The 25,620-nt window shown below is 41.6% G+C and overlaps 3 protein-coding genes across 3 annotated transcripts; 1 reads left to right on the top strand and 2 right to left on the bottom strand.

Annotated features, from left to right (window-relative positions):
• Positions 1-7: 7 nt before the first annotated feature.
• Positions 8-5,624, bottom strand: LOC135675608 (nucleosome assembly protein 1;1-like). Its single transcript, XM_065185927.1, has 12 exons — positions 5,461-5,624; positions 5,308-5,351; positions 5,089-5,184; positions 2,106-2,198; positions 1,821-1,911; positions 1,673-1,734; positions 1,409-1,593; positions 1,142-1,319; positions 1,010-1,053; positions 531-717; positions 409-426; positions 8-311 (listed from the first exon to the last, which is right to left on the bottom strand). Exons 1-12 carry the CDS (start codon positions 5,510-5,512, stop codon positions 261-263), a joined length of 1,101 nt encoding a protein of 366 aa, XP_065041999.1. The 5' UTR covers positions 5,513-5,624; the 3' UTR covers positions 8-260.
• A 4,732-nt stretch (positions 5,625-10,356) lies between these two features.
• Positions 10,357-16,191, top strand: LOC135675607 (beta-galactosidase-like). Its single transcript, XM_065185926.1, has 18 exons — positions 10,357-11,024; positions 11,123-11,218; positions 11,331-11,443; positions 11,569-11,635; positions 11,711-11,803; positions 11,945-12,091; positions 12,420-12,508; positions 12,649-12,754; positions 12,850-12,937; positions 13,553-13,671; positions 13,759-13,923; positions 14,186-14,355; positions 14,466-14,575; positions 14,670-14,779; positions 14,992-15,102; positions 15,177-15,278; positions 15,383-15,588; positions 15,672-16,191. The coding sequence occupies exons 1-18, from the start codon at positions 10,827-10,829 to the stop codon at positions 15,781-15,783; spliced, it is 2,202 nt and encodes a 733-aa protein (XP_065041998.1). The 5' UTR covers positions 10,357-10,826; the 3' UTR covers positions 15,784-16,191.
• A 375-nt stretch (positions 16,192-16,566) lies between these two features.
• On the bottom strand, positions 16,567-17,788 carry LOC103986610 (1-aminocyclopropane-1-carboxylate oxidase 1). Its single transcript, XM_009404647.3, has 3 exons — positions 17,592-17,788; positions 17,302-17,516; positions 16,567-17,231 (listed from the first exon to the last, which is right to left on the bottom strand). The coding sequence occupies exons 1-3, from the start codon at positions 17,691-17,693 to the stop codon at positions 16,667-16,669; spliced, it is 882 nt and encodes a 293-aa protein (XP_009402922.2). The 5' UTR covers positions 17,694-17,788; the 3' UTR covers positions 16,567-16,666.
• Positions 17,789-25,620: the final 7,832 nt, after the last annotated feature.

Genomic DNA, 25,620 nt, shown 5'->3' with positions numbered 1-25,620 from the left:
TGGTGACTGATTGGATAAATAATGCAGTGACTTATTGTCATCGTAGCAGAGAGTTTCCCCAGTCAATGGACTGAAGACAATCATAACGCTACAGTTGGAAAACATTGAACGGATCGTCCCAACAAATCTATGCAAATAATCCTCCATGACTACACTCTATACGGAGTTTAAATGAAAAATCAGAAAACTCTGTAAGGATCCTCCACAAATACACACGCTAGAAGACACTTCATCCATTATAAAACACGTTATAGAACATTTTACTGTTGTTTGCACTCTGCGGGCCGATCGACTTGCTCCCCTCCACTCTTCTGTATTTCCACAATTTAGAATATTAACAAAGCAAATGCAGAGAAACGACAAAGATTAAGACAAAATTAAAAGAGGGGGAAGTTAATAATAATGCACCTTCTGCCTTGTAGCCGACTGCATTGGTGATACAGAGAATAATAAGAGCACAAGTCAGTGTCTAATAACCCAAGTGTAAAACTTGCAAACAGGAAACAAGATCTTGCACGTGTTAGACATACCATTTTCTTGGACTTGCCATTCTCTTCTTCATCTTCATCTTCATCTTCATCATCCTCTTCATCTTCATCTTCATCCTCTTCATCTTCACCATCCTCATCATCCTCTATTTCTGCATCTTCATCTTGAACAGCCTCCCCCGTGAACCATGAAACTGCATGGGGAATTATCTTGTCTCTAATTGTGGACCTGCAGGTTTAACAGTACCTTTGACTTAATGTTGTGACGAGTGACAACCGGGGAAAGAACCGTTATGTATTGTGAAATGGTGACTTAATAGGGAATTATGATTTCAGGCTAAACATTATAAGAACTAGTAAGCAAATTAGCAAGATTTGATATTTACTTGGCAGGTTCTAAAATGTCTTAAGAAGCCTTTAGCATCTATAACTATTGACATTCTCATTGCACCTATTTATCAATTTTCATTACAAGATAGTGGACCAGCGGACAGCTAAGCCAAACTACAGAAAGGGCTTACCCAATATCATAATCTAATTCCATCTGACTCTGCAACTGCTCAGCCTGCCCAAAGAATGACAATGTAGTTAGTTGTGCTTTTTCTTATTATTCTGCTAATATTTCTTTAGGCTGACAGACGACAATAACTTACAGTCTCTTCATCAATATCAGCATCATCATCTGGTACTTCTGGTGGATTAAAGAAGTTGAAAAAACTCTCACAATCTTCAGTTTTTGTTACGGGTTTAGCATTCCTTGAACCTTTCTTTGGCTTCTTCTTAACAATTTTCTGAGTCACACACTTCCCTGGAAACCATTCAATATCCGTACTGGAGTAGAAGATGACAATTCGCAAAAATCAGTAATAGATCAACCAAGATAAGATACACAATGTCAATGAGATAAAAAGAAGGATTACCCAATTGCCTTCTCCAAGATTGGTTCATCTTCATCGATCATGTGATACGTTTTTGTCAGAACACTGTTCTTGAAATAAGGGTTGGAATTGAAAAAAAATTCAAGTTTAAAACCCTTAGGATTATCAATTCTGCACCATTTTATGTCCTTTAGATACTTGAGAGCTTCCTCATCACGCTCTTGAATCTAGATGAAGAAAAGGATAATAGATACACCAACAATGTGAAGACGAGAAAAAAAGAAGTGATAATTTGCAATTGATTACCTCCTCAGCTAGCACTTCATTTGTTTTCAGAGCAGTGAGCCAAAAATCTGGCACACCTTTTTCTGAGGCAATGCGGAACAATAAGCATCCATAATATGACTAGAAAGCTAAAACAAAACATTCCACATCTCAGGTGTGTTAAGATAACCTTCACTGGCTTTATCCTCAGCAAGGGTTTCAACCGAAGATTCATTTTTAATGCCGTCAACTTCGACAACACCATTCACAATCTCATATCTCTGTAGTCCATGTCGTAGAATGTTAGCCGATATTAACAACATTTAATCCTAGACTCAGTAAACAAACTACACAACTGACAAAGGCACATAAAAGCAACTAAACATTAGGTTTAGACCTTAGCCACATTGTTTTTTCCCCCAGTAGTCAAGTAAACTAGAAAATCATATAACATTAATGGCTCTTTAAAAAGTACCTTAGTATACAAGGGCTCATAAAGTTTCTGGTACTTAGCTTCTAGTACAGCCCTTTCCTCAAAAAACTTTGCCTCAAGCTCATCGTGTTGGTTCTGCAGAAAAGAAACAAGAGAAGGTGAATGACATCTGGAATTTGGCATCAACTTTGACTCATGACACGCTAAACAAATTGATGAGCAGAGGGGCAGAGGAATATTGCTAACACAATTGGCAAGCATCCTATTTCTTCCTAATCCATCCAATATCCCTCTTGTTCATTCACGAGGTACAGACATGGCACATCTAAAAATATGTATATAGGTCAAAATTAAAGAAAGGTGTGACATCCATTTCAGGCTGGTCAATGGTGGTAGATGAGCTGCCAAACTTTAATAAATAATTAGACTGCAATCCCACATATTATACTGCAGGAAAGATCAATGGTTATAAACACCACCACTAACTTTTATCTTTCTTCAAGATTTCCAAGTTGAAACCCCTAATATGATACAAAAGGAGACCTTAAATGTTCAAACACAAAGTCTTCAGGTGACATTTAGTAAGTTAGAAGTTTCCAAGAAAAAAATGCTGATTATTAATCAAGTGAGATTGCTTATGTACACAGTATCCACAAAGAAGCAAGTTCTATGTTATCAGATGCATAACCACATAGTAAAAATAGCATGCTACATCAAACTAACTTCTTGATTTATGAACAAAGAAAGGATAAATGTCAGGTCAAATTTAGCAAATTAGAATTTCGCAAATATTAGTTTAAAAGTTCAGTAGTCATATTCAAACGAAGATAAATGTTGATTTCATTCACAATCATATATATGGAAATTAACAGGATAATCCACTACTTTCCACCATACATACATACAGAAAAAACTAACAATAAGAATCAACATAAACTAGCTAGAGTAATCAAAAGAATAACATGCACTAATAGAGTAAATATGAATGGCATGATATAGTTCAAAAAAATGATCAACTTCAGGAAATGGCACTACGCACTCGTCTATGTACATTTAGCTCTTATACAGCTTGTTAAGGTACATCTCTCTTTACAGCCAGATTGGTTATTCTCTCTTTCCTGTCACATTGGTCATTAATACGACCGAAAACTTCAGTATCATATTTTCAAAAATAGAAAACTAGAAGGAGAATAAGAACTAGGAAGAAAAGTAATCAGGCATGTAGACACCAAGAGGGAGCAAATGCAATATGAATTCCTCCCTCTTGCCCAAATCTGTTTCCAAACCATCTTCTCTTCATGTATTTTCAAACTATCCTCTTTATCATCCATACCACATCATGAACCGGTCAAATTAATAGCAGCAGTGAATGCAATTCAGGTGCTTCACCATCGATGGGTTAAATTGCAAACTATGAATCTGACATATCTAACATTCAAAAGTGTTGTATGATCGGGCCCAAAAACTGAAACGCTGGCAGCATTGAGGAATCGAACAGATACATCTAGACGTAGGCACAATCATCTGGAAGTTGGACAAAATTAATCAATCTTAATTGCTCGCGACAAGTTTTGACTGATTCTAAGGAAATCCCTCAATTTAAAAAAGAAACAAAATCTAACATAACAGTCCTGTAAATTGACTGATTGATTGGAAGTAAAGTCCCAAACCCGATAGTCAATCCTGAAACCATCCTAATCTTACAAATGTTAACACAAAAGCTACCACAATATTAGCTAACACACAAAAACATTCAGCTGCATATCTAATGCAAGAAATATGAAAAGTATTTTTATCCAGTGTAAACTAGAATAGGAACCCCCTTCAACCAAGAAGAAGAGAATAATAAAACAGGTTAATTGTAGCCCGCATAGTGGCAGACCAATTCACTAATTTGATCAAAATGTATTTAAAAAATTCTTTTATCAAACTAAATGTAATCAGCCAATGTAATCAACCAGTCAAGAGTAGAAATGATAATCTTAGAGTGCATTTTTCGAAGATAGGAATACTGAGAACAGGTTGATACCAAAGACATAAGAAGAGAAAATCAGATGCTGAAAAGGAGTTCATCCTCCTCAGACCTCACTATAATGCAACACATTAATACCAAAGGGACCACTCCACTGGTCAACATAATATGTATTTTTACCTCCTCAAAATCCACATTTTCTAGTTCTTATATAGTGCTTCATAATTGTTTCTTACAGGTCCAAGATAAATGGTCCTGACAGAAATTATAATTTTGCAAACTCAAATGAGAACAGAAGAATTGAAAATAAAGGGAAAGAACATTCTAAGATATAATGACAACAGATAATACTTCAATTAGCGAAGCGCTGCTTGAAGTCAAGTATCTGATTCTATGACATGATAACGTAAAATTGGCTGCAGATGTATGTTTTCTCTTTCACCTACCTCTCTAAAACAAAAGGCAAAGCAGCAACTACTAGAAACAATTCATGGAGTTAATGCAGTCGAGTATAAGATACAATGTGCCGGTAAAGAAGAGATAGATGATGACAGACTTAAAATCATTGACAATTTGGAGAACTATTTATAGCAAATCGAGCACTTTTCAATAGAAGTCATCTTCGAGTTTCAAAGAAGTCGAAGTTGATTCGGAGGATGACATTTGAAATTCTAACAGGAAAAACAATGGAACAAGCATTTTTCACGGAATAAGGTTTTACGACTTTGAAAGGGAAAATAGATCTTCATTCGCACTGACCAATGTATGAGGGTTTATGATCCCAAAAATCAAGCACCAAAACGAAAATATAAACAACCGGTCATGCTCGTCATGCATATACGGATATTGTTTTGGCGATATATAAATCTTCCAACGTTAACTTGCAGTCAAATATCCGATCACAATCTAAACAGAAAGAAGATGATACGAATCAAAATCCCCAGGAAAACCCAACCAAGTACGTAAGACAGAAATATACAAAGCAAAACAAATCATCCCAACACAGAAATATACAACAACAGAAGATCTCGAGTCCAGAAGAACGAAGCAAACCTGAATCTCCCTCAGCACCTCGACGCGCTTCCTGACCGCCGCGCTAAGCGTCTCCAGAACATCCGTATGCTTCCCTGTGAGGCTCTGGAGCTTGTCCTGCAGCCAACCAAAGTACCAACGAAAACACGTTAAACAACAGAAAAACAGACCTATCCAACCTCAAATCTCCCAACAAACGCAGAGGTTAATATACTCGATCGAGAATAACCAGGATCGCACCTTTAGAGCATTGACCAGACCGACTCTATCCTCCTCGCTCATAGCTGGAAGACAGAAACAGTTCGACGTGATAATCAAACGGGAAAAGAAAGAAGGCGAACAGAGAGCGAGAACGATCGAATTGAAGACAGAGGGTTTGGGGGAGGGTGAGACCGGCACGGAGATCGGAGAGATTGAAGCCATGTTGGTGATTGTCGTTGCTCATTGTCGCCCTCCGCGTCTTCCGCTTCTTCGCCGAGATGGGATGCTCCAATGAGGCAAACCCTAGGGCGGGGGATAAGAGCCGGAACGAGAGGAGACAGCCAGAGAGACACGGGAGGCAGATTAACATCTTCAACTATAGCACGCATAATTCAAAATTTTAGCAGAACTTTGCGCACACGTACCTGTGTACTCGTCACTGTATCCTCAATTTCATTGGTTGCATGATAATAGCATATCTGGGTCCCACACGCAGGCACAGAAAATTCTCTTACAACGAAGCGGGTAAATTCGGCGAGTAACGTTAGTTTGGGGGTCAACACAACTAAGCGGCGCCATTCTGCCAAATTATTTTGTTTGTTTTTTTTAATTATTCCGTTTGTTTAATTGTGGATTTTTAGATATATATCATCGTAATTATAAATTTTATTATAACAAATAAGATCCTTCACATGAATTTCTCAATTAACATTTATTACGAAATATTCATTTTCAACCATGTTGCACTTAAATATATATATATGTATATATACATATATATATAAATATAATATCTAAACTAACCTAAATGATATATATCATTTGATTTTGAAAAGTACATATACATCAAAATATTTATAAGTCAATCTTAATCTTTGTCTATTTCGAATGTGAGATTAATTGAAATATTACACACTCAATCTCTGGATGACTATTGTAAAAAAATTTATCCGTAATAATTATGGAATGCTAATAATATTTTTTCAATTGTGAACTGAAACGACGATATCTTTGGAAGTGGTATAAAAGGATGGATCTTATCATTTAGGCCAAGCTTTGCATTGCAACCATCTTGTTCTTTCTTATTATGAATATAACTCAAGGTCTCCAACTCACCAAGAATAAGATCAGTTAAGATACTACATCTTAAGAACATGGTGAAGGCTATGACTAAAAGATATTTAAAAGATATTGATATGGACATTGATATGTTTTTGCATCTGAAACATCAAACTGCAATGATGATCACTCATGTTCCTTCTCCTTCCTTTCTCTTTCAATCTTTTTTTTTTTTTTGGGTACAGAACAAGAAGGGAAAAAGTAATTGGGAAAGAAGGATACAATGGCTTTGTGGATAAGATTGGTTGGAAATCCTGCACTCATTGAAACCTGGTGGGGCAAATATGTTTCACCCTATAAGTGGCTTCAGACATGAACAGATGAGAGTGGTCTACAACATCTCAAAGAACATTGGTGAACAAAGTTGTCAATTGAGTGTTTGATTTGGCTGCTCACCTTCTATCCTTCACTTGATGAAATGAGATGAGATTAATTCGATGATCACACGTGTTTGCGCTAATCCAAGACGGATAGATACAAAGAAGCTCATTAGCATGTCTAAACTTATTTTACTGATATCCAAATACAGATTTACCAAACACATTTTCAGCAACTTGTTGATGAAAAGGAAATGTGTTGTGTGTAGCTAATAGCAAGAAGACCAAACTTGGTTCATGTGGTTGGGAATGTGTACAACCCAATCATATTGCCATGGTAGGAGTTCATATATTATAAGTCCTGAGCAATCTACACAGGAAAAAGATTTCCATGGATGCTGGTACACAAGCCATTAACAAGATTACAAGAAGGATACAGTATTAGTGTGTGAAGCCTTACCATCATCAATCTGGATGTTGTTCTATTTGACTTTGGAAAAGTACATGGTGCATTGGAGGTCTAAAAGAACAAAGGCAAGAACAGATGACAGAGGTCAGCAAAGGGAATAGTACTCTCTGCTGAGCTGCTGTGGACCTCTTGTTCTTTTGACTTATATTTCAATTATAATCTGAATCATCAAAGATGACACTGATGCTTGATTGTTTTCACATTCTCAGCAGATCTGTATTGTTAAACCATGACCTATAGTATCTTTGCACCTTCTACACATCAAATGGCCATACTTATAGCATAATAAATGGCATGGTAACATCATCTGCATCTTGTTCATATCTCTGTCTGCTACATTGTAGAATTTCTATCTTATCCTGAATTTTACTTCCACTGTTTACAGCACTGCTAGAATTCATGTGCAATTTTATCCTGAATTTAGTAGCTTTTATTACTACCTAAAATTATCATGTTCTTTGAATTAATTAGCCAAATAGAAGCTAGCCATCAGGTTAGGCACTGGTCAAACGAAAGCAGAGTATGGAGATGGAGTGAAGGCTTTTGTCAGAACACATTGATAATGAAAGGATATAAGCACCAGTGAGAACCAGGCTTTCCATTGCATCTAGATTAAAGAAACTGATGAAGGGACAATGTACTATTTTGTGGCCTTCTTCTCTTAAACTATGCAGTGGGATTTCAACAATTTTTTTCCTCTTGCAACACCAAGTATGTATAATGCATCAAGTTTTACAATTAGGAATGCCTAAGCAGCCAAATATTATGGTCACATCAACAAATTATTTCTCCTTGAAATGGTGGCAAGCCTATTCTGAACCAAGCTACCATGAATTTTGTGCAAAAACACTTCAGCCTGCTAATTCCAGTGATATGAGATAGTTTAGGCCAATATCTCTGTTTAATCTCTCTCTCTCTCTCTCTCTCTCTCTCTCTGTTTCACACACAAAAGTAAAGAAAAAGTTCAAGTGTGCTACTACAACCATTGTTCCTTTTTTTCAGCATAAAAATTGCTAGCAAGTGTAAGATAATTATAGAATGCATTGGTAGGACAAACTTATTTGGACTTGGAAGGCACCTGTAGGAAGACAACTAAGAACCTAGTAATTCAGTAACATTTTCCTTTTCTTTAGGTGGAGTCCAAGGAAAAAATTGAAACATTATGGTGGTTGAGGCAGCTGTCTCTAAAGTCTGACTCCTGTCAACTAGTGTCACTAAATGACAAAAACAAGTAGTCTTTACTATGCTAAAAATTAGGTAGTGAGAAAAAATTAAATGCATGGTTTCTGGCCTAACATTGTGTGCATGGAGTTGTTAGGGCATCCCCACATTAAGGAAGGTAGGATTGGCACTCATCTTGCAAGGTGTTTTCTGCAGTGGGACCTTTACTTACAGCAAGCTGCCCTCCTTCCAAACAACATGGTCCCAAACACAAAGGGAATATTAAGGACCAGCAGCTATAAAAGTGAGAAGCACAGTGCACCAAAAAGAAGAAAAGAAGAAAAGAAGATAGCATTTGGTAACATTGGAGGTGGTTTAGGTTGATCTGAATTAACTTTCTACAGCCTCAGCAGGTTGAGATCTTTTCTTGGTAGTTTGACTGAGGACATCCATGTTAGCATACTGATTCATCTTCTTTGGCTTAATTATCTCCTTCATGCACCTTGACTTGCCAATCTGCTTGTCCATCTACCAAATTCTTATGCATGAAAAATCTTACTGCACTGATCATTATCAACCTATGAAGTGCACTAACAGAGGATGATTCCCTACTATGAGAACAAAGGTTAGGTCACATTCACAGTGGACTTTGGAATCTTATTGGTCGATGATTCTGGTCCAACTGTTTCTTGGTGAAGTAGAAAGTGATCATCTAATACTGTTTCTAACACACCCAAAAATCTAGTTTATACAACATAACTTTTGAGCAACCCAAATTAATGTTGGTGTTAATATGAGAAGTCATAATGGAATGGTTCTAGTGAGTTGTTGAGAAGAACAGCAGCTGTTTCACCCTTTTGTACTGATGATTAACTACAAGAAGCATTTTTATTTTCAGAAATAGAAGAAGTAGTCTAAAAGATGACAGAATTAGCCAGATTGTTGGAACCAGAAGCAATCACTTCCAAAGCCTGATACAGATGGCAGATATAATGAACAGCAGTGAGTTGTTGAGAAGAACAGCAGCTGTTTCACCCTTTTGCAGATTAGACAATGAATGTACTGATGATTAACTACAAGAAACATTTTTATTTTCAGAAATAGAAGAAGAAGAAGAAGAAGAAGTAGTCTAAAAGAAGACAGAATTAGCCAGATTGTTGGTTCCAGAAGTAATCACTTCCAAAGCCTGATGCAGATGCCAGATATAATGAAACAGTGAACTGATACAGCTTATCTGTTGTTCTTAATTCATATAGATTAGTGTCCCACAATATTTTATATGGCAAATTGCTTCATGTTCTAGTTGGTGCAATGTCTTGTTCAAGACAGTTAATGCTGTCTCACATGTTTCAAGTCCAGAGTAGTGACAAAAAAGTTGTAACTTTTATTGAGCATCAATCGAGGGCAAAAGATGTCTTTACTCACAGAATAAAAATAGCTTCTGTGGCTACATTAACACCCACAAAATTAAGAGGAAAGAAATCAAAGCATTGATCCAGAGTGTTTAAACACTTGTTCTCTCTCAATCCGAAGACTGCATAAATTATGCCAAATTTCTCTTTCTTTTTTGATTGAGATCTCCACTTGCTCTGACCTGATTGCATGATACTATCATTTGGTTGAAGAACTTTTGGTGTATGTGATCTCAGTGATTAATGCCACAAATATATCAACAGGCTTTACATAATTACCCTGAGAACACAAGATGAATCTGCATATAATATTACTGAGATTTAGTCATCCTTGTTCTTTCAGTGACAAAAGTTCAATTTTCTCATATTTGAACCACATGTTGCCGACAGCAGGTGGTGTTCTCTCTCGTCTTCTTCCCTGCTGCTACCTCCTAATAATACAATGCACAGCCACTTTTTGATGAGGCGTTTGAGCTGCTCCTTCAACCTGCACGTCAATGTAGTCCTCCTTTTTTTGATGGGATTTAACATCTTGTAGCAGCCACTTTCTGGTTCATATGTTTGAGAATTGGACTATAAGAGTATGAAATCTTCTGGGAACCTCAGTATCTCGATGTCAGCTCTTGTCTCTCTGCTTCCCTGTTTCCTAAGAAATAAAAAGTGCATGGAACTTCCAAACACCACGAGCTTTGGGTAGCACAACATACATGGAACAGAACGTCACTGGTTGGATGAAGCCTCGACGGGGGTCCCACGTTCCCGCACCAGTCCTGGTCTCGCTTTCACCCCTCCGGTGTTAAAGAGCAGTGATCCCCAGCTTTTACGGCACATTTCCTCCTCCTCCTCCTCTCTCTCTCTCTCTCTCTCTCTCGCTCTCATTCTCTCTGTTATTGTGCTGCCATTGTTTAATGGATTCATCGACTCATCTCTAGCCAAGAAGATGGAGAGACGTATGAGAAGGAAGAGACTGCTGTGGCAAAGAGAGCAGAGAACAAGCAAATCATTTCTCGGAACCCTCTGCCCATAGTAAGGTTAAAAAAAGGGTTACTCGTTTGAAGCTAAGAACAATAGTTAGCCACAATGGGCGTCGAGCATATACTGGTTAGACGCGGCCGAGGGCTGTCGCCGATGCTGCTACTGGCGGTCGCTGCAGCTGTGGTGTGGCGCTTCACTCCGGTCGATGCCTCCGTTTCTTACGACCGCAAGGCCGTGATCATCAATGGGCAGCGGAGGATCCTCTTCTCTGGTTCCATTCACTACCCCAGGAGCACTCCGGAGGTAAGGATTCCGCTCTTGCGGGAAATGTGGCTCCTTGGTGCCTTTCTGTTTCTTTCGTTGCACAAAGCTCCGATTTTTATACCTCGAATTGTCGACAGATGTGGCCAGATCTTATCCAGAAGGCTAAAGATGGCGGCTTGGATGTAATCCAGACCTATGTATTCTGGAACGGACACGAGCCTTCCCCTGGCCAGGTTTGCTTGCAGCTTATGGAACGGAACCTTCCCCATCTCTTTCTCCAGTCTGCTGCTCTTTTTTGCAGTAAAGTTAGCTGAGTTTTGCAAGATTTTTCTTGATTTATGGCAGTATTATTTTGGAGGAAATTATGACCTGGTTCGCTTCGTCAAGCTGGTGAAGCAGGCCGGCCTCTACGTTCATCTCCGAATTGGTCCTTATGTTTGTGCCGAATGGAACTTTGGGTAAGCTTCTTATTCACAGTCTTGAAAGAGTTCTTTTACCAGTTCCTCGAAGAAAGGTGTAGAATCACATGTCTTTACATGTAATCTGATGATGTCTTGTTCTTCTTCTCTTCTTCGGAGAACAGGGGGTTTCCTGTCTGGTTAAAATATGTTCCTGGTATCAGTTTCAGGACTGATAATGGTCCTTTCAAGGTACAATTTTCACAAAATATACTTTATCTTATTCCATTTTTGCTTGGTCGCTGATTAGTTTTGTTCATATAAAAGGCAGCAATGGCAAAATTCACAGAGAAGATTGTCTCCATGATGAAGTCTCAAGGACTATTTGAATCTCAGGGTGGTCCCATCATCCTCTCTCAGGTATTACTGAATCATTTTCCATTCTGCTGCATCGGTTTATTAGCCAATATAGCGAGACAAACAGGAGAGATCAACATAATGATCTTAGTTCTCTTCTGATTCAGTTTCCTGTTCTTCCATGTGTTTGCCAAATTTGAGCAGATTGAAAATGAATATGGTCCACTGGAGGAGTATTATGGTGGTGCCGCAGCCAAGAATTATGCAAGTTGGGCTGCTCAAATGGCAGTTGGCCTCAAGACTGGTGTGCCATGGGTCATGTGCAAACAAGATGATGCACCCGATCCAATTGTAAGTTCAAAAAGAGACCTTTTTACTGTCTTGAATTTTCACTGCATCAACTATTTTGGTTATTGTGCATCGAGCTGGTTGCATCACTTGCCTTTTTTTTTTTTCTGTTGATTTGTCACATCGCGCGGAAGACTCTTTTCATTTTCCTCCTCCAGCTTTTCCTTTTCAACATCAAGTTCTTGGATTTATATACCAACTGAAACAAAAATGGCACCTAGTTTCCAATTACTCCAACTAAATTTGTCGATGCTCAAGCTTATATCCTAGTGAAGAATTTATAGTTTTACACAACTTTCTAACATTTTATTCTTGAATTTTATATTTACAGATAAACACCTGTAATGGATTCTACTGTGATTATTTCTCACCAAACAAGCCCTATAAACCTACCATGTGGACAGAAGCTTGGACTGGCTGGTAACTTTCTTTGTTCTTGAACTTTAGTTCAGCCCAACATCACACTGAAATTGAACGCACTTGCATTTCAGAAAAAAAAATGGCAAACTGATACCTTCTTGTTATTTAGTGCATTTATTCAACGTATTCATTGCTAACAGGTTCACTGCATTTGGGAGTCCGGTTCCTCACCGGCCTGTTGAGGACTTGGCTTTTGCTGTTGCACGGTTTATACAGAAAGGTGGCTCCTTTGTTAACTATTATATGGTAAGAAGTCAAACATTTGTTTTTCAGTTCCCAGTAATCATTTATTTATACACATCATCTAAGAAAAGTAATTTGCACATTTCTGTCAATTCCAGTATCATGGAGGAACAAACTTTGGTAGGACAGCTGGTGGCCCCTTCATTTCAACAAGCTATGACTATGATGCCCCAGTTGATGAATATGGTATGGTAGCTTCTCTTTTGTGATTCTTTGGAAATGATATGTAGCAATTTTCATAAAGATATGGTTTTAGTCAAAATGGTGACCACATTGACGTGCCAGTATTAGAGTGACTCGATCATCTACCTTCTTTTTTTCTGCATCTGAAGCACTTGTAACATGCATTTGACAATTTCATCGAGATATAACTTTGTATTGTCATCCTGCTTTTGAAAAGAAATTCATGATTCTAAAAATGGTATGATTGCTCACCTAGCAATGTTTTGAATTCAAAACCTTTTTCTAATAGGGGTTAAACCACCTCTAGGTGATGAATCGACAAAATAATGTGATTTGACTGCCAGTTGGTTTGCTTCTCCTATGAGCCATTCTTCATATGAAAAATCTGTTGTTCCACTGCAAGGATACTATTGTATACTTCTCTCATTGCTCAAACACTTAAAATGTTATAAACTTCCCATTGATACGATGAAATACAGCATGTTTCCAAATCTGTCACTCTCATTCTTTGGAATCCTTGAAGGACTGGTGATGCAACCAATTCTGTTATGAGACTCGATTTTATGTAAAATTTTAATTCCCTTTGTCTAGTATTTACCATTTTTTACTCTTTCTCAGGTCTCTTGAGGCAGCCAAAATGGGGCCATCTGAGAGACCTGCATAAGGCGATCAGAATGTGTGAACCCGCTCTTGTGTCAGCAGATCCCACTGTGACAAAACTTGGAAATTATGAGCAGGTTCATCTTTTATGTGTAGATGTACAATTAGCAAACATATTCCAATGGTCTGGATTTGGAACTAAATCTATAGTCAATTCCTTCCAGGCACATGTCTTCAGATCAAAGTCGGGCTCTTGTGCTGCATTCCTTTCTAATTACAACCCAAGATCATATGCAACAGTTACTTTCAACAGAATGAAATATGATATTCCACCTTGGTCCATCAGTATCCTTCCTGACTGCAAAACCACAGTATTCAACACTGCAAGGGTGAGAAATTTCTGATAATTATTTTTGTTCATGGTTGCATTTGCATTCTACTCCTTGCCTTTGCACCCACAAGTCAACTCTTCATTTTGAGTTATTTGTTTCATGGCTTGAAAAGATTATATACTCCACTACATTGTTCTGTGGTTCCTAAAACTTTATTGTATCATCTATAGTCTCGGTGGAAAGAGTCCTTGGTTTCTTGTTGGATAAAAGGGTCTCCCATTCAAGAGTCTCAAGCGCATTCGTATTAATCATGATCCAGGTTGAAGCTCCAACATTGCAGATAAAAATGACATTGCTTGGTAGGTTTTCTTGGAAGTCCTTCAGCGAAGAGACCAACACACTGGATGATAACTCATTCACGAAAGATGGGTTAGTGGAGCAGATAAGCATGACAAGGGACCAGACAGACTACTTGTGGTACACTACATCGTGAGTAACAAAGTTATTATTACATATTTACAACATTAATTTGCAGCTTCTCTTTGGTCGAAACAAAACCAATGTCTATAAATTAATATCTTACTGTGCTCCCTTTTCAGTGTTGATATAGGGCCAAATGAACCATTTCTAAAGAATGGTCCACACCCTGTTCTGACTGTAATGTCGGCAGGTCATTCTATGCATATTTTCATCAACGGAAAGCGAGCTGGTAAGTTACTTTGGCTTATGCAGAGCTATATTTGAAAATATGCCCGATATTTGATCGGCTCCAATCTACACATTTAACTTCCTTTTTCCGGCAGGGACTGTTTATGGTGGTTTAGACAATCCAAAACTGACTTATAAAGGAAAGGCAAAGTTGTGGGCAGGAAGCAACCAAATCTCCATTTTAAGTGTAGCTGTTGGTCTACCTGTACGTACCTTTGTTTGGAAACTTTTCATGTTATATGTATCCATCTAAAACATACCATGGTAACTATCCTTCTCTGAGATATTAATGTGTATCAGAGGGATATACACAATATTTTGGGGACCACATGAAATTTTATCTTTTTGCACTTATCTCAGCAAAATAAATTGCAGAAATTCTGGTTATCTTAGTTCCTCTTTTCTGATTTCTTTCAGAATGTTGGTAGTCATTTTGAGACATGGAATGCTGGAGTTCTTGGTCCAGTGACCTTGCATGGCCTTAATGAAGGAAGAAGAGACCTTACCTCACAGAAATGGACTTACCAGGTTTCCCTATGTGCATGATTTGCCTAGCTTCTTCCTAAAAGTTGCAGATTAGTAAGTTTGATATTTGTGTGCAGGTTGGCTTGAAAGGTGAATCTTTGAATCTTCATATGCTTAGTGGTGTTTCTTCAGTTGAGTGGGGCGGTGCATCTTCGAAACAGGCCTTGACTTGGTACAAGGTTAGTACAGCAGAATGCAGGCATTCTTGCAAAGTGCAAATTTCCTTTCTTTGTTGTTCAGGACCGATATGACTAGCATTGTCTTAATCCCTATGATCTTCCAGGCTTTCTTTAATGCTCCAAGCGGCAATGAGCCATTGGCTTTAGATATGAGTAGCATGGGCAAAGGTCAGATATGGATTAATGGACAAAGCATTGGCCGGTACTGGCCTGCCTACAAAGCATATGGTACATGTGCCAGTTGTGATTACCGTGGAACATACAATGAGAAAAAATGCCAAACAAATTGTGGGGAATCTTCTCAAAAATGGTAAGAAATCAATTCTTCTTTTCTACCCAATTAAGTAGTTTGTCTGCGACAGTTAAATGACCGGCTAGTGATTACAATCTCAGGTACCATGTTCCTCGTTCCTGGCTAAACCCAACTGGAAACCTTCTGGTTGTGTTTGAAGAGTGGGGTGGTGATCCATCAGGCATATCTTTGGTAAAAAGAACAGCACTATGAACAAGCTTGCTGCTGAAAGCCATCTGTGAACATTGGCCATTGATGGTGATCAAGTAAAAAAAAAAAAAAAAGCAAAGCTAATCTTCCTCTTCGACGGGCAGAGGTTACTTCTGGTGATTGGTATTGCCTGGTTAAGTACGAGTAATCGTACACAGGCCAACATTTCCAGCATGGCTTTGTCGACACTAAAGAAATTATTGGATGAATTTTGCATCATACAGCATGTAGGAGTCTGAATGTAATTTGAATTCATGTGTGCAAATCTAGGAAATTGATAGAGGAAAACCTTTGTTTTTTTTATCTTGGAATGGGTTGGGAATAATGTCCACAAAGTGGAATGGCTGGTCTTGTTATTGCAGGAACTGAGCATGTAAGCATTTTGATTCATAAAGGAACTGCCTTCCTTCACCTTTGAAATCAGTAATTTTCAGACACTCTTTCATCATAAGATGAATATATCATCTCCAGCAAGCTAAGTCTCTTTCATCTTATGTTTCTACTACATAGTGCTCAGCAATTCTACTAAACCAGTCCTCCATTCTTGATCTGATAGTTCTTGTATTGTCATCACATCAGTAGGATTCTGTCCGAGTTCTTGAACTGTTAATATCATGGCATCCTTGTCGATATTTATAGTTTAAATGTTTTTCTTGATTTAATTAAAATTATTTTATATAAAATTTAATGACAATAAAAATGCCCAGTTTTCTGGCTGATGCACGACGTTGATGTTTATACTCGGTGGTCGGTATGATTCTGTCGACTCTGACAGTGCCGGGCAGCTAAAGAAGAGATGGCGATCGATGTTTATTTGGATTGAAGCACAAGCGTGGATTGACCGGTACAAATTCCTCTTCCGTCAGCTGCTACAGGCATGAGTGGCTCACACGAGCGTCTGCTTCATGTTCTGAAACCTCGACGCTTTGTCCGAGAACTTGGTCTTGGTGTAGTAATCCAGGTAGTCTTGGAAGCGGTAGCGACTCGGGTACACCAGCTCGGCCGCCGGGGAAATGATGGCGTCGGCCCCCGGGTTGTAGAACGTGGCGATCGACAGCCGGCTTCCGGTCCCGTCAGCGAGCACCCGGTGCCTGATGCTCTTGTAGACGCCATTGCTCACGACCTCGACCTGATCGCCGAGGTTCACGAAGATGCGGTGACACTGCGCCGGCGGCACCGCCACCCACTCGCCGTCCTTGAGGAACTCCAGGCCGGGGACCGTGTCGTCCTGCAGCAGCAGGATGATCCCACCGGCGTCGGTGTGGCCGCGGAGCCCCATGACGAGCTCCGGGTTGGAGCATTTGGGGTACATTGCCACCTTCGTCCCCACGAAAGGATCGGCGAATGCGTTCTTCAGGTAGGTGTTCGCCAGCCCGAGATTCTCGCTCAGAAGCTCCGCGAGCTTCTCGGCCAGCTTCACCACCTGTTCGACGTATTGCTTCATAGCGTCACTGCACGAGCATGCTGCGGCGTCAGCTTGGGGTTGCTCTACGTGGTTATACTCCATGAAAGAGAACTCACCGAACCAGTTCGGGGAGATCATTGATGTTGGAATCCGGGCGATGGCGGTAGAAGAAGCTGGTCTCCCAGTCCACATCCGAGGCTTTAGTTCCACGTCGCAGTCCCTGTGCCAGCCCCGACTCGTAGAAGCTCTCCCTCATGCTCTCCTCGTAGTGCTGCTTCACCAGCTGCTTCACCTCCTCCATCACTCCATCCTCGATCCCATGGTTCTCGAGCTGCCATGCCGGACTCATCAGAGTAACCAAACACGAATACCAATGCTTGCAGAGATAAAGATGCTCACAACGTACCCAGAAGAAGCCCCACTTCTGGCACGCATCATGGAGGAGCGACATGGTTTTGCTTCTCTTCTCTCCCTCCAGCTCTCCAAGGTTGATCACCGGGATCTCCATTTCCGCCGGCTTTCGTGCCTCTCGGGTTATTCCTCCGACTCGGTAAGCACGCTTCCTCGACCCAACTCTTCACATCCGTAGTAGATGCATTCACCAGCCATACTTATAGTAGCTCATCAAGCATTATAATGGAGTCCAAGTGCATCTCGCTCTTTCGCCCATGTGATGGCAATTTACCTGAGTAACTTTATGTTAGAATAATAGCAGCAAAACCAGTCCAAGTACATCACCTAATCATCCTTGACTTGTACTAGAAACAATTCAGCTCTCCTGTGTTCCATTTTCTTATGCCAAAACCAGGGGAAGGCCACTCAATTTCCTTCTCATCTTCCGGTGGGCGGCATGGGAAGAATCCAGTCTTAACTACTCCATTGAGAACCTTGACATGGGAGACCGATGCTAACCGCTGCCTTTTGTTCTGTTTACATTTGGAGTAGGATCGTGTCACTGTCATTGGAACATGGCCCGCAAACCTTATGAGTCTTGCCTTGGATTCGGAGACTGAGAGTATCCCCGAGAATCCATTATCAAATTCCTTCATGTTCTTGTAGGCCCAAGCCGAACGGGAACGACAATCGATGGCTCCACCTGGATCTACATCCCCACTGGCTTCGAGGTCTAAGCATCCGGAAGCTGGATCAGATACTGGCCAACCAAACAACATGGACTAGATTTTGATGTCGAAAGCATGCTGATTTGGAGTAGAGCTAGTCATAATTTGGGTTAGCTTAGATTTCTTTTGGATTTGGTATGATTGTGTTTCTTTCTGTAGACAGGAACATCAGCAAGACTACCATTTAGGAAGGTGGGTCACACTGCATCAGCTTCGACCGAACCCCATCAGCTCTTCTAGAGCTGAGACCAACTGGTCAAAACTTGAGAACACTTTCTATCTCCGTGTTTCTGCATGCCCACCGGAAGATGTCAAATCCGCTGGTTGATTGAACCTTCAGGAAATGCAGAGTAAGATATGATATGGCAAAAAATGGCAGACCCCACTCCTAACAACGTCCCCCGCACGTGGACAGGTGCGGCGCCCCAGGAAGAGCAATGAGGGTGACGGTCTGCGTCCGGACGTCAGCTTCGCTGAGCCCACAGCCCCCTCAGTTGACTCAACACAGTAGGACAAGACCGAAGTAGGTAACGGTTGAAGCTCGCCCATACCCTGCGATTCCCCGGTCCCCTACGCAACGTCCTCGGCGATGTCGGACGCTATCAGAGGTACGGCCCCGACTGACGGGATGGCGCGCCCGGTAATGCCGAGTCCCCCTATAAACACCCCCGAGCCAGAAGGAGAAAGGGGGGCTACCTCCTGGAAGAAAAACGACCTCCACGTCACTCTCTAACTTGATCGTCGGAGGGGTCGGGTGGAGCATCCCGACCCGACCTTTGTGAAGGTACCGAGCCGAGGCCCCCGTCCGGACACGCAGAATCCCCGCCCGGAGGAAGTCGCAGCGTCGCCTCGGGTCCGAAGCCGCACCCGACCGCCTTGGCAGAAACGAGCAACGCCCCAGGGAGATCCCCGCCATTCGGACCCCCGAACGAGCCGAGACGACCCCCCGGGTCACGACTAAGAAAAAGGTGTTTACCCTAACATAATGGCGCTAGAAGGAGGGCCGGTCCGAATGTCAAGCGATCAACAGGCTCACTCCGACGAACCCCCAGCCGTCAGGCCGCACACGACCGACGCAACGGAAGAACATCCCCAACAAGAGGGGGTTTGGGACGAGCGCCCCGCTGCGATCTCGGAGCGCTATTGGCGATTGTTCAACGACCCTGGTCTGTCGCCGCCCATCGCCAATCCCGGTGGCCCGTCCCCCGTGCCGCTTGAAGCCTTCTACAACCTCACACACCAAGTCCGGGCTCTTACGGGAGTGATGCAGACCATCACCCCGCTGGTCTCTCCTCCGACGTTTTCACACTCAACCCTACCTCCACCACGGCAACGGTCCGCCGCCCAGAACCCCGCGCCGCTTCCCGAGTCTCCCGCTTCGCCTCCGGGCCAATCGACCCAACCCGGGAGCGGAGGATCCAGCGGCGCACCCGACGCCCGTGGCCCCGCTTTCAGACTCGACGGAGGGCCTGTGGGCCCAGCTACGCCTCGTAGGCCGCCGACTGGACGAGGTGCAGCGTGAGGTTCGCCGGACCAGGGGAGACTCGGGGGCCAAGCAACACCAGGGGTCCCCTTTCACCCCCGAGATTCAAGAGCAAGCAATCCCGCCGCATTTTCGGCTCCCTTCATTGGATCCCTACGACGGCGCCACCGACCCGGAGGACCACGTAGCCGCTTTCCGCGCCCAAATGGCGCTATACGGGACGTCTGATGCCTTGATGTGCAGGGCGTTCCCGACAACCCTGCGAGGCCCAGCCCGAGCGTGGTACAGCAATCTGAAGACCGTGACCATCGCCTCTTTCGACCAGTTGGCCGGGGACTTCGAGCTTAACTTCCTGGCTCACGCCAAGCCGAAGCCGTCGGTGGCAATGCTCCTCGGGCTCAACCAGAGGGAGGACGAGCCCCTTTCTCACTTTGTGAACCGCTTCACCACACAAATTCGCGGGCTGTCTGATGCTCACCCTTCTTTGATGATGCAGGCATTCATGATGGGCCTGCGCCCTACCCGATTCTTTTGGTCTCTGGTGGAGCGACCCCCCACTTCGGTACCCGAAATGTTGCAGCGCGCGAACCAGTTCATCGCTGCTGAAGCATGGATGGTCGGGAGGCGCGACGAGCGCAAGAGGGTCAAGCCAGAGCAGTCCCAGCTGTTAGGATCGAGAGCACTAAGAGGGGGGGGGGTGAATTAGTGCAGCGGAAATCTTATAATAATTTAAAAACCAAACACTGCTTTCATTCAAAAACTATTGTGATGCAAAAGCAAATTCTCAGTTTGTATCTAAGTGCAGTTTACGTCTAAGTGCAGATTGCGTTTAAGCGCAGTTTTGCGTCTAAGCGCAGTTTTGCGTTTAAACTCAGATTTACGTCTAAATGCAGATTTACGTCTAAACGCAGATTTACGTCTAAACGCAGTTTTACGTCTAAACGCAGTTTTACGTCTAAACGTAGATTTACGTCCAAACGCAGTTTTACGTCTAAACGCAGATTTACGTCTAAACGCAGTTTTACGTCTAGACGCAGATTTACGTCTAAACTTTGAAACTCGTTTGTATACTCACAGAAGGCAGTATGCAGTTGAAATCAAGACGTAAACGTGAACAGAAATCTGATGATTGAGCGAGGAAAGCCGATTTACGTCTGAATGCAGTTTTACGTCTAAATGTTTGAAACTCGTTCTTAAAATCGTAGAGGACAGATTGCAGTTATTAATAGAATTAAAATGTAAGCGTAAACTGCAAGGAAGCTCGTTCGTAAAAGCGCGGAAAACAGTTCTGCAGAATCAAACGTAAACGTAAGCTGTAATGTATGAAGATATGAAGTTACGTCTGAATGCAGATTTGGAAGAACAGCTCTTAGAACTTGTTCGTGAAAGCGCAGAGAGCAGTAGTGATGAGGGAGGTTTGCAGTAATGATAAAGTACTCGAAATTAAACGCAAACCAGAGATTTAGAGTGGTTCGGTCAGCCTTGACCTACTCCACTTTTGGCTTCCTCCACCGATGAGGTTGCCGACGTCAACTAGGAGCCTTCCTTCAATGGGCGAAGGCCAAACTTCCCTCTTACAATTTCTCTCCTTTTGATAGGCTTAGGAGACAACCTTTACAGACCTTTCTCTCCTCACTTTACAATTGGAAACTTGAAGAACAGAAGGAGGAGACTTAAGGCTTTACAACACTTTTGAGCTCTTTAGAATCACAGAAAAGATCACAATTTCGGTATGGGTCTGTTATCTTTTCAGTGCTGAATGGGTGGGGTATTTATAGGCCCCAACCCAATTCAAAATTCGAGCTCAAAACGATCAAATCGATCAAATCCCAGAATTCTGGGATCAGGCGGTTGCACCTCTCGACTGGAGAGGTGGCACCGCCTGGCAGAGCTCGAAGACTGAGCTCTGCCGATTGCTTCTCTCTGCCAGAGCTCGAAGACTGAGCTCGATGGTTGCATCACCTGGCAGAGCTCGAAGACTGAGCTTGGTGGTTGCATCACCTGGCAGAGCTCGAAATCTGAGCTTGGTGGTTGCATCACTTGGCAGAGCTCCAAACTGAGCTCAAGCTGATGCACCATTCTGCCAGAGCTCGAAGACTGAGCTTGGTGAATGCTTCACCTGGCAAAGCTCGAGACTGAGCTCAGGCTGATGCACCACTCTGCCAGAGCTCGAAGACTGAGCTCGGTGGTTGCATCGCCTGGCAGAGCTCGGAACTTGAGCTCTGGCGGTGCAACCTCTTGGCTGGAGCGGTTGCACCTCCCAGCCTTGCAACCCTGGCGGTTGCACCTCCTGGCTGGGGCGGTTGCACCTCCCAGCCTTGCAACCCTGGCGGTTGCACCTCCTGGCTGGGGCGGTTGCACCTCTCAACCCCACAGCCCAGGCGGTTGCACCTCCTGGCTGGGGCGGTTGCACCTCCTGGTGCAATCAGGGTCCGAATGGTTCACTCCATTCGTCCCAGTTTGAATCTTTTCAGGGGCCCAATTGCCCCAAGATTAAGCTAATGAGATCACCTCCCATTTTCATGCTTAATCATCGTGCTAACTACGAATATCTCTAAGACAACTTCTGCAGCTTTGCTCCGATGCGTCAATCGCTTCTTCCGGCGAGTTTCCGGCCAACTTCCGTCGATCAACCGATAACCTTCGGTGATCCTTCTGCGGATATCCGGCATACTCCTGGACTTTGCGACGATCCACTTGGCGAGTTCCGACGAGCTTCGCTTGGCAAGCTTCAGGACTTCTCGGATCTGTTCTCTCTGAACCTCCGACGACCGTCCGAACTTCCGTCGAACTCTCGAACTCCCAACGTGATCATGATCTTGACTCCGGCGCAACTCCTGCTGCTTGTCTTATTCTCATCGTAGTTAATCCTGCACACTTATCTCAACACATAGATTAGATAACAAATGACAATTGACTTCATCATCAAAATCCGAGATTCAACAATCTCCCCCTTTTTGATGATGACAATCAATTGATAAAGGAGTTGTCCTCAACTCCCCCTATCTATATGCCATAGTTGAGATAAGTCAATCTTGAATTCAAGACCTAAGAATTCAAGTGACGTATTGATAAGTTAGATCAGTTAAACTTATCAATGCTCCCATCATGATGCCTATCATGATGTATCTCTTCATACATCATCAAGTTTGTATGATAGTGTTTGTAACCATTCATCATGTAATCATATAAAGCAAGGAAGGACTTTTTACATGATGCTCACATTTGAGATTTTCTAGTAAGTTTGCATTTTCTTTACAATATCAAATCAAGACATGATGCAAACTATAGTACATGTTCACATATCTCTTGGTGATGCAAGGATGGCATAACATTGTTTATAGCATCACTCAAGTATTTGCAACTATGACATAGATATGATTATGGCAGTTCAGCTATGACATAGTGTTTATCAATTCATATTTTTCTCCCCCTTTGTCATCAACAAAAAGCATGATAGCATTATCAAGCATATAAAGGAAGTCATGACACATATATTTTGCTTGACGAAGGAAAGTCATTTTCCAAAGAGTTTTCATAAGAGTGTACGGGAACATCCCATTTTTAGCATACAACCTGAAAAATGAACTTCTTACATGCATTTGGTTAAAAATATTTGTCACATAATTTGCAACATGTTATTTGAACAAGCGTTGTCAAGGCATGTAATAGCATTCGAATAATTTTGATGTAGTAACACAATTATTTTAAGTGCAGCATTATATCATATTGCATAGCAGGATTTTTATTTCAGCAAGTGTAGCATTGCATCACATGGTAAGATATCAGCTCGTATGATGCAAATTTTTGTTTGATACATGGCCTGATAGCAAACATATTAGCAATAGCTACCATATCAATGTCATCCTGCTGACTTATCAACTTACATTGGTATGTTGCTTCATATTTTCAAGGCATAGGCTTTTAAACCTTTTTAGTTTCAGTAAAAAAGACGAGATAAACAACAAGAGATGTTTGCAAATATGCTTACATAGATAAAGATAACCATATCAGGGTAACATATGTTTACAGCATATCAGGTAACCATAAAGACAAAGTCCTTCATGAATAACATAAGGAGTTTACAGCATGTCATATCAAAAACATCAGATGTTTATACAAGCTTATTCATGAGGTGGAAGATTAAAGTGCCTAAATAAAGAGTCAAATTGTCGATGGATTTGTTGTAGCTCGGTTAGGATTTGATCTTGTCGAAGTTCAAGCCGTTCTTGTCGTTGCTCAAATCGGTCCATCCGAATCCCGATATCTTCGATGGATGATGTGTGAGTTTGCTCAACCGGATGTGTTTCCTCAAGGGGACAGATCGGAGGAGAGTGGGTACTCCTAAAGACTGGGGTTTCCGGCTCTGGTTCAGGTTCAAGCTGAGGGGGATCAGTTCTTCTAGGCATTCTAACCCAGTTACCGTTTCTATAGTGACATCTCAGTCGGTGAAGTAGATTTTTGTTTATTATGCTGCATCTATCTGATTTCATTACTTCTTCTTCTGGTGGTATTTGAATGTCGTAAGCTTTCATTATTCTAGTAATAATTCCACCATATGGGAGCATCATATCTTTCGTAGATAATTCCAACATGTTTTGTTGGATCAGATAGCCAAGACAAATGTCACGTTCTTTCATAATTAGGTACATAATTCCTAATTCCAATTGACTCACTTCATCATGATGGTATTGCTTAGGAAGAATTATACTAGTCATGATATGATGAAGTATCTTAGTGTTAAAGGGCATTAGATGTTCACAACTTTTAGGAATAGATTCTACGTTAGGATTGGCAAGGATTGTTCCTAAGGCTTCAACGTAGGATGTTTCAATAGTTTTTTCATCCCATGATCCTTTGAAGTAAAGTCCTATGCTTTTCATGGGAATACCTATCATATCACAAATGAATCTATCAGTGATTGAAATGTGTTGTCCTAAAAGATAGGTTGATATCCTTTCTTCATCATCTTTTTGCATGTTGTTATAAAACAATCTAACTAGTCTAGGATAAATGGGTTCGTTGATCTGCAAAATGGGAAGTAGATTAAGGTTTGCAAACCAATGGATAGTCTCTACATCTCTTAGTTCATTCAGATCTACGTATTTTCCTTTATTGATGCTTCTTAGTTCGAAGGAGAGAAATTTTTCAGCATGGTTTTTGGAATTAAAAAGAGTGAGATCAAATTCTTCTACTACTCTCCTCTTTCCTTTGTCCCTTGAGGATCTTCTAGATCCCATTACTACTGCTGTTTTAAAGGGATGATGATGAGCTTAAGGTAAATGAAGAACAAAACAGAATTTAAGAGCTTCTTAGAGAGTACCTTTGTGAAATCTTCAAGAGAAGGAAGGATTCTTGATGTTTTGCTCCGAAATAGGAGGTATTTGGAAGGCTTAGAGGAGTGAAGTGGGAATGGAGGAGACTTGGAAGAGTAGAAGAGGAAATGGGGGTGAGTTGGGGTCGGTTTCTCAGCCGGCCCTAGCGTGATTTTAAAGGGGCAGAGCTGCTGGCGGTTGCACCTCTGGCTGGAGCGGTGCAACCTCTGGCAACCCGTGATGGCTGGAGGTGCAACCGCCAGCTGGAGAGGTGCCACCGCCTGCAGCAGGTGAGTACTTAGGATGATTTGATTTGGGAGAATTTGCCTTGAGGAGAGTTTCAGAGCAATTTATGTTTTGTTACATGATTTCGTATGAGTTTTTATTTAAGGAAGAAGCTCTTTGTAGGATAGATCTTTTAACGTGCATACGAATGTTTGTTTGGTGTCCCTTTTAAGATCATGACATGTTTAGTTTCTAGAAGAATTAATTCGTAGATGAACAGGTTTTGAAGAT

The sequence above is a fragment of the Musa acuminata genome, chromosome BXJ1-6 (assembly GCF_036884655.1).
Source record: "Musa acuminata AAA Group cultivar baxijiao chromosome BXJ1-6, Cavendish_Baxijiao_AAA, whole genome shotgun sequence".
Lineage (NCBI taxonomy): Eukaryota > Viridiplantae > Streptophyta > Magnoliopsida > Zingiberales > Musaceae > Musa > Musa acuminata.
This window is presented reverse-complemented; position numbering and strand designations above follow the sequence as displayed.

Excerpts from the sequence above, each read along its gene's own strand:
- LOC135675608 (XM_065185927.1), bottom strand. The coding sequence starts at position 5,512 with ATGAGCAACGACAATCACCAACATGGCTTCAATCTCTCCGATCTCCGT. Across the intron at positions 1,912-2,105 it reads ATGAGCCCTTGTATACTAAG|AGATATGAGATTGTGAATGG; the intron begins GTACTTTTTAAA and ends CATGGACTACAG. Across the intron at positions 1,594-1,672 it reads ATGAAGTGCTAGCTGAGGAG|ATTCAAGAGCGTGATGAGGA; the intron begins GTAATCAATTGC and ends TTCTTCATCTAG.
- LOC103986610 (XM_009404647.3), bottom strand. The coding sequence starts at position 17,693 with ATGGAGATCCCGGTGATCAACCTTGGAGAGCTGGAGGGAGAGAAGAGA. Across the intron at positions 17,517-17,591 it reads AGAAGTGGGGCTTCTTCTGG|CTCGAGAACCATGGGATCGA; the intron begins GTACGTTGTGAG and ends CCGGCATGGCAG. Across the intron at positions 17,232-17,301 it reads GATCTCCCCGAACTGGTTCG|TGACGCTATGAAGCAATACG; the intron begins GTGAGTTCTCTT and ends ATGCTCGTGCAG.
- LOC135675607 (XM_065185926.1), top strand. The coding sequence starts at position 10,827 with ATGGGCGTCGAGCATATACTGGTTAGACGCGGCCGAGGGCTGTCGCCG. Across the intron at positions 11,444-11,568 it reads TGTGCCGAATGGAACTTTGG|GGGGTTTCCTGTCTGGTTAA; the intron begins GTAAGCTTCTTA and ends TTCGGAGAACAG. Across the intron at positions 11,804-11,944 it reads GTCCCATCATCCTCTCTCAG|ATTGAAAATGAATATGGTCC; the intron begins GTATTACTGAAT and ends AAATTTGAGCAG.